Below are 14,048 nucleotides of genomic sequence, written 5' to 3' on the forward strand. Positions count from 1 at the left end.
TGGAACTTTGAAATAAATCAGGGATGACAAGCTTCCTCACTGACAGAGCTGATTTTTGTATACTTGTATTCTTTAAAAATATTACAATGTTTCTTCTTTGTAAAGTTAACCTGTTCCTGAACTGAAATTTGAGTATTACATCTTACACATTTTATGAAATACAAATATAACAAATAACATCATGCTGTATGTTAAAACATAATGAACGATTTTGCCTTTATTTAATTACATGATTAACTAGTATCCATAATAAAATAATTTTACAGTTATTTGACATAAATAAAGTGGGTCGTTCTGGTGATTTTAGGTTGAAGTTAAGTCGTTTTGTCTAAATATTAAGTTTAGATGACTCATTTGGCACAAAGTTGGCCAAACTTGTTTTATCTTATGAACTTTAAAAAATCAGTTCTGTTTGTACGCTCTTAAACCTTTTTCTTTTGCAATCTTATTTTCATCATCTCTTTTTTTGTTTGTTTTATTCTCTTGCCACAAATGAACCAATACTTACAAATAATTTATATTTCCCAGTATTTCCAGGGAAGTAGCTTTGCTATAATCTCTGTCTCATTTCGCCAGTAGATCATTTATTAAAGAAAAGGGATTGCTGCAGTAGTTAATTGCTACTTTGACACACCTCATTTTCTTTATTTCTCAGAAACAAAAAGCTAATAGACTAGAGGATAGCCTTGACTTTTTGGAAACATGCAACTTTTACTACTTTAAAATATAATTGGTTTCTTTGTTTTGTTTAAAACCAAGGAGGAAAAGCTGGTCTGCCCAAGCCAGGTGTTTCTTGTTGGCAGCCTGCTCCCTAATGGCTCTGCTCTCAAAGAGCAGCTGCCTGCTACAGCTTTGTATGGCCTATTGTTGCCGCACACCCCTCGTTAATACACATGCTGCCCGGGGCAGACCCGAGAATGACATCAACTTGCTTATCTTAGAAACCTGCGAACCTGACGCAGGGTGCTGAGGTTGGCTTGCATCTGCCTGGCCGACTAATTGTGAGCTTTCTGGCCTATGATTGGTTGTTATTCCACTCGGTAATAGGTTAAGCAAAGACATTGCCATTCCATCTGTTCACCCATTCATTGTTCTTCTTGCTTGCCTGGAAGTCTGCAGCTAAAATTGTGTTAAGGAGTTACTGCTGAAGCTGCTACAGAAACCAATGTCTTTGTATTTTCCGGCGAACGTGAGTATATGTGCTACTTAATGCCTTGGAAGTTAAACTTTGCTAAGTATTCTGGATATTAATTTGAACTCTCTTAAGGATAGAATGCACCTCAAATGAAAGCCTATAAATTATTACATAGTGCCAAAATACCAGAAAATTAAATTCTTTCTGTAAAATATGTCTGTGAAGCAGATGTTTTACATTTTATTATTCTGGAGTTATATAAATAATTACAGTTTCATAAACATTCACAAGGCATTAGGCATGTCATGTAATCGTTTGTACTTAAAGATAAGTTATAGCGTGTTCTGATATTTTGATAAACAATGAATTTAGATTTTATCTTCTTGTCACATTCTTAGGTTTCTTAAGGTGTCACTGTCAGACCTAGGTGCTGTAAAATGATAGTAAGATTTAATAGATTTTTCCATTGTCTTAAAAATCTAGCTTGGGGAGATGGATTGCTATTAGATGTTTCAGCTTGTTTTAATTATGATGATTAAGTATTCAATTGCATTGTCAGCAGTTTCAGTACTCATGTATAGTTTCCAATTTCTTCTCTCCCACCTTTTTTTTTTTTTTGCTTGCATTAGTTTCAGATATTAGATTGTAGATGTCACTTGAAGAACTGTTGCTTTCAAGAGATCTGTAATGGGGAAGGGAGGAGACAAAGACTTTCATCTATCAGTTGGGAGGAAAAGAAAGAGCATAAAGGGTTAAAAAGAGGTTTTCATTTCTACCACATGCCCTATTGTGTGAACATATGCATAAGTCTATTGAAAGTTTTCAGAAGATGGGCAGGCCACCAGTTGCTGGTCTCCTGCAGTTCCAGTAGACATCTGTTGCCCCAGAGCATTAACCAATCTGTTCAAAGGGACATCCTTCTTTTGTTAGCTAGAGGGATGCAGACAACAGCACTCACTAAAATACAGTGGTAATTAAATACACAGAGACTACAGCAGTAGGTATTTATTACATATTCATTATTTTATTTTCATTGTTCTCATACTATTACATTTGGATAACAATCAGAACCCACTTTATGGCATTGTTAACTTGATGTTACAAACAAACAAATTGATTTAACAAGTTTATGGTCTAATATTCTTGATTAATATGATGCTTTTTAGAATATAAAAAAAAATTTTACTGGATTTGAGATGAAGGATTATCTAAGTTATCTAATGAGAACTTTCAGAAAATCTCACTAAATGGGGGAATGTTTGTGTATGCAACAAATTTCTAGTAAATAGCCTTTATATCATAAAATCTGCTTTCAGCTAGTATAAAGCTTCTTTTTGGCAATTAAAATAATTGGTTACACTTTATCATCTATAAATGTCATCTATAGCATGACATTTTAGTTCTTTTTCAACATATAGCATTATTTGATTTTTAACTTATTAGGCCTTCAACAAGAAAAATTGTTTTAGTTTCTAGTACAATATTTGGAGGAAATCTAAAGATCTTTAAGTGCAGAAATCTGTTTTCAGACCAATATATGTTTGCTCAGTACCTTTTGTGTTCATGAATATAGTGTAAAGGCTGATTATAATAGGTCTCTGATAACCTAAAAGTTAAGCCATATTCTTGGAGTTTTTTGATAACTATGGGAATATAAACATTGACCTACTTTGTGTGTGAAACTTTGTCTAGGCTGCTTCATGAAATGAGGAAAATTACTCTTGTTAATAGTTGATTAATTTAAAGATTATTTATATACGTTTGCATTTCAGTAAATGGCAAAACTTAAAAGTCTAGTTTAAAAATTTAAGCAAAACTTAAAAGTCTAATTTAAAAATTTAAGGAGAAAAGTGTTTTCTCCCTTGCATGTAATAGTAAATTTTGTGTTGTTATTGTAGTCTTTGCTAATCATTTTCAAAGTTATATTGATCATTTTTTTTATATTGATCATTTTTAAGGCACTGAACAAAAATAAAGATCACATACCATTCTTTGTTCTAAGATATATTAATTCCTTGTTAAGTTTTACACAATACATTAAGGAGTACTGCAGCCTATGAAGATATTTTTGTCAGCTTTTATATCTTAAGACTTTTGTCAGCTTTTAAATTTAATTTTTTGTTGAATGATTTCAAAATATTGACAATTTTTTTTTTAGTGCCATATTAATTCAGGGAAATTTTTTTTTAACATCTTTATTGGAGTATAATTGCTTTACAATGGTGTGTTAGTTTCTGCTTTATAACAAAGTGAATCAGCTATACATATACATATATCCCCATATCTCTTCCCTCTTGCGTCTCCCTCCCTCCCACCCTCCCTATCCCACCCCTCTAGGTGGTCACAAAGCACGGAGCTGATCTCCCTCTGCTATGCGGCTGCTTCCCATTAGCTATCGGTTTTACATTTGGTAGTGTAAATATGTCCATGCCACTCTCTCACTTTGTCCCAGCTTACCCTTACCCCTCCCGGTGTCCTCAAGTCCATTCTCTAGTAGGTCTGCATCTTTATTCCCGTCCTGCCCCTAGGTTCTTCATGATCAATTTTTTTTTTTTTTTTAGATACCATATATACGTGTTAGCATACAGTATTTGTTTTTCTCTTTCTGACTTACTTTACTCTGTATGACAGACTCTAGGTCCATCCACCTGACTACAAATAACTCAGTTTTGTTTCTTTTTATGGCTGAGTAATATTCCATTGTATATATGTGAAGGGTGATCTTTTACTAATTACAAGTGAATAAGGAAGCATTTTAGAGATTAAAGTTTTAAAAACCAAATCTTTACCATTTGAGTCAATAAAAATAAGTTATTTCAAATTTATATTATGTAATGGAGAAAATATATGCAGCTTATAGGCCTGGTAATTGAACTTATTTGTCCTTATAGTCTGTTGGTTTATAGGAACTAAAAATTATTTAACTGCTTGTTTAGTACAAGATGACGTTGGCTACCTCAAAGAAAGTTATCCAGTGAAATCTGGAAGATGAAGAGAGGCCTGTCAGTGTGAAAAAAAAGTTCAACCAAAATATTTTAAAAGAAAAGTTATTTTGCCTAACAAAATTAAGTGTACATTTTTTAAAGTAGTGTAAATCAAGCTTATACTTATATCTAATATTAAAAATCATGTTAGCTCACTTGGAAACATTATATTTAAATAGTATATATAAATTATATGAATTATCACAAGTTCAAGGTGTGTGGTATTCACTAAATACATTTGAATACAAATGACTTTTATCTACTTTAATATTATAAAAAGCAAACAATGGATAATCCCATTTGTCTCCCTATTTAATCATTATAGCCATATAATAAAATTACATAGCAAAGCAGATTTACATAGTGTCACCAACACTTTTTTAATATTAGACTGAAAGTGATACCGAAAGATTTAAATATTGGGTTGGCCAAAAAGTTTGTTCAGTTTTAGGTAAAAATAGCAGACATTTTTCATGTTCATGAAGAACTTTATTGAACAGCGTATTCACTAACTGAACGAACATTTTGACCAACCCAATACGTTTTTAGGGTGGATAATTTTCAGTTTAAAAACTTTATAATATCTGGTTTTGCTTCTTTGAAAAATGTGAAAATTAAGAATTCACTATTCTTTAAACATAACATTTCATTCTAATGTTCCCCACCGGCTCTGTTTTTCATAAAGTATTAATCTTGTTTAAAACAGTCCAAAAGAAAAACACTACAGCTCAATATTAAAATAATATTTCTTAGTTCAATTCAGGGATTTGGTCAGTGAGTCATTATCTTGAAAAATTATCTCACAACAGCACTTATGCAAAATCCAAACTTTTCAGGGGAGATCAAAAATGTTGCCCGTTAAATACACTTCCTGCAGTCAGAGCAGATTGTGGGGTTTACAGAACAATGATGTCGGAGCTTCCAGATTGGTTTGGCAGCTGCATTGTTCTCAGAGGGTAAACCAGGCGCACTTAAGTCCCAGTCTCTTTTATAGGCTTTTGTTCATACCAAATTATTCTTTTACTGTGCTAGCATTCATGATGGCACGTTAAAAGAGTACCGCTTAGCAACCAGCTCTGGTTGCCAGGCAGCCCAGCTTCCAATAGGTTTTCCTTGTTTAAGATACTTTTGGTGGGAGCTCTACCAAGGCCACAGTGCAGATTTTTCTTTTTAACTGTATCCCTTTATTAGGATGCTGTTGTGATTTGTTGCTTGCATTATGGTGTCAGTATATTACAGTAGTTAATAAATCACTGAGTATTAAGATTTGCTTTCAAAATTGCTTCCTTTAATTCTAATAATTGGGCTCATGCATATCCATATTAATAGAAAAAAATTGAAATGGTTACAGCTTCATAATGGAGCAGGTGGATATAGAGGTCTCCCAAGGAAAATTTCTTTTTATCAGTTGTGCAGTCAGGAGCCAGGAGAGTGTGATGTTTCTTTAAAACTAATGAATGCTATATTAGTAGAACAATGATGTTAAATTTATCTGTCTTCTCAAGGGATAAAACTGAAGAAACTCCTGTAGAAGTGTGTGGGAGTTCTACACTGAAGGAATTTTAAGTGTACTGTTATCAAGCTAAAAATTCCATGGTCTCTTCTCTATTATTTACCATAGTTAATACAATTTATTTCATTGTATAGAAATACTGCACTCTCTAATAAGTTCACTCTAATGCATTCAAATGTGAAACTTCTTAGAAAATCACTTAGCATTTTCTCTTAACATTTATATAATAGCTCCTTTCTAGTGTAAATAAGATGTTGAGGAGCTGTAGAATAAAATGTTTTTCCAATTTTCTTTTTTAGGTTATTTAAATAGGTGTTCTATGACAGTCTCATATTCAGCTACCACTGGCTTACTAATGTTATCCATGGGTAGAACACTGGAATTGCCTTAATAAGTAAACTACTGATGTGCATATAGTCCTTACAATGAAGCACAAGAGAAAATAATTTTATTTTGCTAACCTGTTCCTGGTAGAGAAATAACAATTATTCCCAGTAGACTTTTAGGAAAACAGTAAAACAGCCAAAGCATTTTAAACAGTAAAAGCATTCCTGTAGGGGGAAAGTAGAATAAAAGATGACTTTTTAACCAAATGCAGATAATAATTAGCTAATTATCTAATATAATACAGAAGTATTTTCTGCCATAAAATTCAAGAAATTAAGATAACATTTATTCAGTGTACTTAATTATTTGCTGCTAATTTTATGTAGCAGCAAATATAATTATAGGAATATTTCATTCCTATGCTTTCTATAAATGTGCATAGAATAAGAGCTTTTTCCCCTGGAATGAAATAGACTGTAGTCCCTGGTACTTAATAAGGGTAGCACAGTGTTGTATTCTGTTGCTGTGTTCAGGATTTACAAAATAAAGATTATTAGGGCAAAACTATTCATCTCTTAAGTGGAATATAATTCACTTTGTAATTATTTCATTCCTTGTTGGCTGTTGTAGAATGTGTGCTCTTTCATCACAGTAGTACTCTAAATCGTTTTTGAAAGTCTTTCGGTTGTTGTTACGCTTGATCCAAATTAACAATAACTTTTAAATTATAATAAGGTAATGTTTTCCTTTTCACATGGCTTTCTCTTTAAAAGAATTTTTGCAAATTTTTGTGAATTATTTTAGAGAAAATGTACATAACCTGTCATAGCACATCTAAAACAGGCTTTTTTATAATATTCTGTGTGTCACTATAGAAACATAGGCCTTTCTAACTGTGGGAAAATCTCTTCCATCAGGATTGAGAAGCATCATGATATAGTGGGGAAAGCGTGGGTTTCGGAGTCAGACAAAACTGGGTAAAAAATCCAGTTCCACTACTTATTTACTTTGTTGCCTTGGAAGGAATACTTAATTTTTCTAATTCCAAACTTCATCATCTGAAAAACAGGACATGATACTATCTTGGAAGGGTGTTATAAGGGATGAGAGGATGTAGACAAAACAAAGTTGATATTCAATAGTTTGGTAATTCTCTCCCAACTTCTTTATTGAAATAGAAATGATACTGAAATATCATTCAGTAGATATGAAATTCTAAATATTTTACATTTTTCTCTAGGAATACGGGGTGCTTTGCATTCAAGAATACAGAAAAAACAGCAAAGTGGAGTCAAGTACACATAACAGCTTCATGGGCTTGAAGGATCATCTGGGGCATGACCTAGGCCACCTTTATGTGGAGAGCACTGACCCACATTTAAGTACATCTGTACCTTGGTCAATGGTAGAAAAACCAACAATGGATAAAGTTAATTCCGGGAAGGAAGAAAAAGAGGTGTCTGAAGAGAATGCGAGCTCTGGTGACTCTGAAGAAAGCACAAATTCTGATAATGAGTCAGAACAATTGAGTAGCATTTCAGTAGAGCCATGCTTATTAACCAAGACTCACAGACAACTATGTAGGTCTCCGTGTTTAGAGCCTCACGTACTCAAACGCAGTGAAATTTTGCAAGACTTTAAACCTGAAGAGTCTCAGCCAACCAAGGAAGTGAGGAAACCCCCGGATGTGGTGCGAGAGTACCAAACAAAACTGGAGTTTGCACTGAAGTTAGGTTATTCTGAAGAACAGGTTCAGCTTGTGCTAAACAAACTTGGTACCGATGCTTTAATCAATGATATTTTGGGAGAACTTGTCAAACTTGGAAATAAAAGTGAGGCCGAACAAACAGTTAGTACAATTAACAGTATAATGAGGGAAACGTCTTCCCTGGAATCTCAGCGGTCTGAATCTCCGATGCAAGAGATTGTAACAGACGATGGGGAAAATCTGAGACCAATAGTTATCGATGGCAGCAATGTGGCGATGAGGTAAGTGGGGAAATCTTCACTCATTATTACCAAACATATTTCTAATTTTGTGACTGTTTCTTTTCTAACAGTCATTAACGTCAAGGTTGTTCTGCATCCCAACATTAGCTTCCATATTTCTAATTGTGTCTCTCTTATTAGTTCTCTCTGTGCTTCCAGAGCGGTCAACCACTCTTACCTCATTTGTCCCTAAATAAAAGACCTCCTTTTCCCTAGTTATGTCTTTTTTTTTCCCCCTCATCTGGTAAATTACTATGGTATAAAAATTAGCATATATTCCTGGTATAGTGTTAAACATTAGTTTTAATTGAAGAGCTTGAGTATGATCATATTGAATAACTTTGGAACCTAGAGAGATAAATGGCCTATTTCTATACAAAGTCAAATAACCATAAGATAAAATCCCAGTTCTTTGAGAAAATTATTTTTATTGATTTCAGGAACAAATCAAAGCCATAATTTCAGGGGGGTTTTTGTTCCATTTAAGAAATGTAATTCAAAGATAATTTTTTAGGAACTGGGGGAAAAAAACAAAAGCAAAGCTTCCAGAGAAATTTTTTTATGGATTTTGATGGCTAAAAACGTAAAGTGCATCTAAATTCAATTAGTATATAGTTAACTGCCCACAATGTTCAGAATACTGTGGGGATATAAAGATATGGAAAGGCATCGGTTCTTCTTTCAGAAAGCTTAACATTTCATATATTGTTTCTCAAGGTGACCCGAGGATAGCTATCAAAGAATCATCTGGGGAACTTGTTCTAACTAGTGTACATTCTAGAGCAGTGCTGTTCAATGGAAATGTAATGTGAGGCACATATGTCATTTAAAATTTTCTGGTACCTACATTAAAAAATTAAAAGAAACAAGTGATAATATGAATAATATATTTTATTTAGGTTAATATAGCCAAAATATTATTTCGATGTGTGTTCAATAAGAAAATTGTTAATGAGATATTTTTGCATTATTTCTTTCATATTAAGTCTTAAAATCAGATATCTTACACTTATAGCACATCGCAATTCAGACTAGCCATACTACAAGTGCTTAATAGCCACATGTAGCTTGTGGCTACATATTAGGCAGTATAGTTCTAGAAACCTACCAAGTCCACACACAGACCTACCAAGTCTAGATCAAGGTGTAGCCCAGCCATCTCCTTTTGTAACAAATACCCCCACTAATAATGATGCCTACTAAAATTTGAGAACCACTGTTTTCTAGGTGATAGCAGCATTTCTGCATAGAGTATGAGAAGGACCAACTTGTAATCCTCAAAATAATAATGCTTCCACCTGATGGAAAGGTTATCTTTCTTTCATTTATAAGCAAATGAGATTTGCAGTATTTAAATTACTTGTCCAAGGTAAAACATAATTTAAACCCAAATATGTCTGACTTCAAAATCTATACACTTTTTATCATAATGAAAGGTAAAAACAAACTGAAAATGTTCAAACCAGATCTTCCAAGACCTTTAGTGCCAAGCTAGAGAATTTAAACTTGGCTCCAATCCAAATGTAATTGAAGATTTTTGAGGAGGGTAATGTCAAGAGTAGAGCTGTGCCTTAAACTGATAATCTGGCCATGATACTTAAACTGGACTACAGGAGATAGGAGATAAATTTGAATGCAAACAACCCTTTCTAAGGGAGTAAAAAGGGCCGTAAGTGTCATAGAGGTATGAAGTGTACATACAACCTTGAGAAGTCCTTCAGTAAAATAACCTCTCTGTTGTCTAATCTTTCCCAAATTTAGCCATGAAATGATTTTTTTTTCTTGTAATAATCCGGAACTAGTGAACAGTTACCTTAGCAGAGTGATAATGAGTAAAGTCAAAACACCATGGAATCGCCAAGCGAGAGAGTAATGAAGGAAGGTAATAGGTCCTGGAGAAACACCTACTACGATAGCCATATACCAAAAGCACCAGAGAGGTTCTTAAAGGGCTCAACTCTTGGAGAATCTGATTCAATGGGGTATAGTAGAGCCCAAATAACTGTATAGTATTTTTAAAGCGCCAAGGTATTTCTGATGCATAGCCAGTGTTAAGAACCATTCAACATGGAAAGTGTGGATATCAATAGGTCGGGAGGTAGAAGAAACTGATGATCCAGGGAAAGAGTAGTGTGAAAAATACCAGTCTTAGAAAAAAGTTTAGTGCTAGTAAAACCAAGAGACATACAAATACCATCAACTCAAGGAAGCGGAGGCCTTAAGGAGAGAGTATCCTGTGGGTAGAATTGAAAAAAGATCCAGGGACATGACAGCCAGGAAATCATTGTCTTCAAGAATGCCATATGGTGTTAAAGATAGAAACCCAGTTACAAGATGTCAAGAAATGAAGGAATAGAGCTAGACTGTTATTCTCGAAAGTTGACAGAGGAAGGGAAGAAAGAGGAGTAAGAGTTGAGAAAGGATTTTTAGTTTTATATAGAACAGAACTATATAAGCTGAGGGGATGGGGAAAAAGTCTCCACAACAGCAATAATATGAGAGTTTAATTTTTGAAGCAAAGTTCTCTGAAGGAGGAGACAATCAAAATACAAATAGAGAATTTGGCATTGGAGGTAAATACACTTTGGGGTAGTCAGAAGAACACCTTGGAGGGGAAAAACAGCATCAGACTTATAAAACTTAGAGCCCATAGAAGTGAATTTTTTTAATGGATATCATTTAGATAAATGATGTCACAGTTGGAGCAACTCACATGACTTAAACCTAGTTCCCAGTGGCAATTGAAAAGTACTTGGATAACTGAAAATTTGCATAAAACTCTAAACTTTACTTATCCCGCGTGATGAGATACAAAAATAAATGGCATAATTAAGGCATTTCAAACAATCTACTATATGTAATTAGAAAACACTTCCACCTCCACGCTATTTTGGCCCCATTCTGTTTCTTTTGCTATAAAGACAGGACAATGCACTTCATATGTTTTAATCTGACATGTAACCTGAGATGCTTCAGGCATTGCAGAAGAGAACAAGTTGACAGGAAATTTTATTATAGCAGCATTATACTGTCAGTCACAATGAAATGTCGTACCACGTCCATAACTTTGAAAGTGCCAGAACTCATGGAAATGCATAGTAAACTTTTACCTTCTGCCACTTACGAGATCTACATAAAGTAATAAAAGTCATTTAGAAATGCATATCTACTTCAGATTCAAAATCTTAATTTAACAAAAATGCAGAGAGATTTTACCCATTTCCTGTTGCATAAAATATAACAAACATGCTTTTACTTTTTAAGTTAATGTCCTACTCATGTTACTTTAGCAAACCTATTATATAATAAATTTATATACATCATAATAAATTATAATAGGTAAATGCGAGGATGAGTTAAGAATAGAGTACTGTTTTATTTCCTTTCTGATTTCTCAGGCAGATATATTCCACATATAAGATGAATATATTTTAGTTTCATTTAAATGCTAGCAGTGGAACTAATATAAATGATTCTTTAGATGTAAATTAAAAGTAGGAAAGAAAGGCATTTTATTAAAATTACCAAAATGGACTTTAAAAAACAATTAATTCTCTACACACTACCTTTGTGATTCTGAGTAACTTGTTTAAACTCTCCAATCTCAGTTTTCAGGGTTGTAAAAAGAGGAACTCATCTTGCAGGCTTGTTATTAGAATTAAAGATAATTAATACCAAGTGCCTGGCATGTAGTAGGTGCTCAGTAAATTACAGTTATTATTACATTAAAAAGCTAGATTCTATATTTTAATCCAGAACATAATAACTAATGTAATGAAAACTTAGTTTTTCAGATTTTTTTAAATAAACTTATTTTTATTTTTGGCTGTGTTGGGTCTTCGTTGCTGCTAGTTGCGGTGAGCGGGGACTGCTCTTCGTTGCAGTACACGGGCTTCTCACTGCGGTGGCTTTCCTTGTTGCAGGGCATGGGCTCTAGGCGTGCGGGCTTCCGTAGTTGTGGCTCGCGGGCTCTAGAGCACAGGCTCAGTAGCTGTGGCGCATGGGCTTAGTTGCTCCGCGGCACGTGGGATCTTTCCAGACCAGGGATCGAACCTGTGTCCCCTGCATTGGCAGGCAGATTCTTAACCACTGCGCCACCAAGGAAGTCCCAGTTTTTCAGTTTTTTTATTCAACACTTAACAAACAGCAGTTTAGCAGTCCATCCTATGATCTATAGGTATATTTTAATTCTTTATGTTTATGTCATCAATTGTTTTCAATGATTTCTACGGTTTCATAAAGAAGACTTGGGCTCTTAGATCTGGGTGATGCCAAAATTGCCCAGGGACAAGCCATATAACCATAATATACAGCATAGGTCCCCAAATTGCAGGAATCCTGTGTTGCTTTGCAGGAAGCATGCTTCTACTTTCAGCTTATTAATATCTCTTAAAAATGTGCCACATTGATAGAAGTTCTGGGTAAGTTTGTTGAATACGCAATTCATTCAAAATTGACAAATACCTAGACCGTAGTCTAGCATAATTTGTGATAGCTATTTCAATGTGAGGTATAGGAGCAAAGAGGACATAAGTATTCAAAAATAGAAAACAGCAAACTAATAAGTTTAGATAAAGCCCTAAACTTTTGCACAAAAGTACTTGGTTTTTGAAATATGAAACAGAATAAATTTATATTTAGTGGAACTGGACTAACTAACAAGTACTGACAAAAAGCTGCAGTTAATTTTAATGCTTAAAAAAGCAAAAACAAAAAAAAACTCTCAGTAATTTAGCAAATTGGTCATTCAGCAAATAAGCTTCTTTCCATAGTAAGGCAGGTACTTCATAATATAAGTATACCGTGAAATGTATACTCCGGATATAGAAACAGAAACAAAGCATAAGTAATATTTATCATATTTCTGAAATGAAATTCTCATGATATTGTGATTTTTATTTCCTCCAAGTAGCTTTACAATTCTTCAAAATCTGATTCGCTTAAACCTGAGGTAGTTTAGCAATGGAGTATAGAATTATTCTCTATCCACATGTATCCAATAGTTTAAATTCATTTTTCCTTAAGAGAGTCCAGTGTTTTAATCTACCCATGGTTTTAGGTTCAGATGACCTGTTCTGCCATTAACAAAGTACCATCTTGTGAGCCGTCAGGGATGGGAGTGTAAGTTGGATGTTGGTGCTCTTGGATTCCTAAAAGTCCTTGATTTCTTCAGTATGCTTCCATGACATAGTCACCTGACTTCATTAAAATTATATCTCCATATTTCTACTTCAGCTTCTACCAAATATGTGAAATAAGAGTGGTGAACAAGAGAAAACCCAGAGCCTCATCACTATCTCTACACCATGTGTAGCACAAATTCTCCAGTTGGATGGAAGCTAGGCACACCAGCCTTCTCTTTTTGATATGAACAAACTATTGAGATCCTCCCCACCCTGACTCCCCTGTCATTGCAAGTCCTCTCTCTTGGTCGGTGAATCCAGGCTTTTGGTTTTAGATAAAATCTCCTAACTGGTGGGTAGGCCTTATTGCTGCATGTTTGGGCAGAGTATTAGGATAGATATTTTGTTTGCTAAAAATCTCAGGTGGACCACTTTTGACCAATAGGATCCATGCTTGTATTGCCTCTGTGTTAATGATGGGGAACCATGAAAAGAATTTAAGCAATGGGAGAGTGGCGTATCACATTTACCTTTAAGGAAGTTCACTCTGTAGAGAAATTTAGAGAAGGATTTGAGCACTAAGACTGCAGACAAGGAGACCTACTTATATTTGAAAATATATGCAAAAGTTAAATTGTGGACAACTCCTGGAAAAAGAAGAATACTGCTTTTGTATACCAGTCTAATGGCAGAGAGTACATAAATAAAGCAACCATCTGCTCGACCCCTACCCCTCAAAAAGGCTCGTGTTAGAAACCAGCTGGTGTTGTATAAATCTGAATCTTAACTGGGGTGTAGAAAAGCACTCCAGGTAAATCACTGAAGTCATTTTCTTAAAGTTTGAACAGAAATCAGATATAGTCAGATTATAGAGTCAGAATATGAACAGAAAAATGCCCAAGTTGTAACAACTTTTCTTTATATCAAGAATTGTGGACTAAGCCTATATATTTATAAAATATGAGCAGAATTTAGCA

General features: G+C 34.2%; 1 protein-coding gene across 1 annotated transcript in view; it reads left to right on the plus strand.

The window, feature by feature from the left end:
* The window catches only part of ZC3H12C (zinc finger CCCH-type containing 12C), a 62,107-nt gene that overhangs the window by 25,307 nt on the left and 22,752 nt on the right, over positions 1-14,048 (plus strand). The window contains exon 2 of the mRNA XM_061202545.1: positions 7,200-7,948. Coding sequence (XP_061058528.1) covers positions 7,200-7,948 — 749 coding nt within the window. The remainder of the gene's footprint in view (positions 1-7,199; positions 7,949-14,048) is intronic.

This window comes from Eubalaena glacialis, chromosome 10 (assembly GCF_028564815.1).
Source record: "Eubalaena glacialis isolate mEubGla1 chromosome 10, mEubGla1.1.hap2.+ XY, whole genome shotgun sequence".
Taxonomy (NCBI): Eukaryota; Metazoa; Chordata; class Mammalia; order Artiodactyla; family Balaenidae; genus Eubalaena; species Eubalaena glacialis.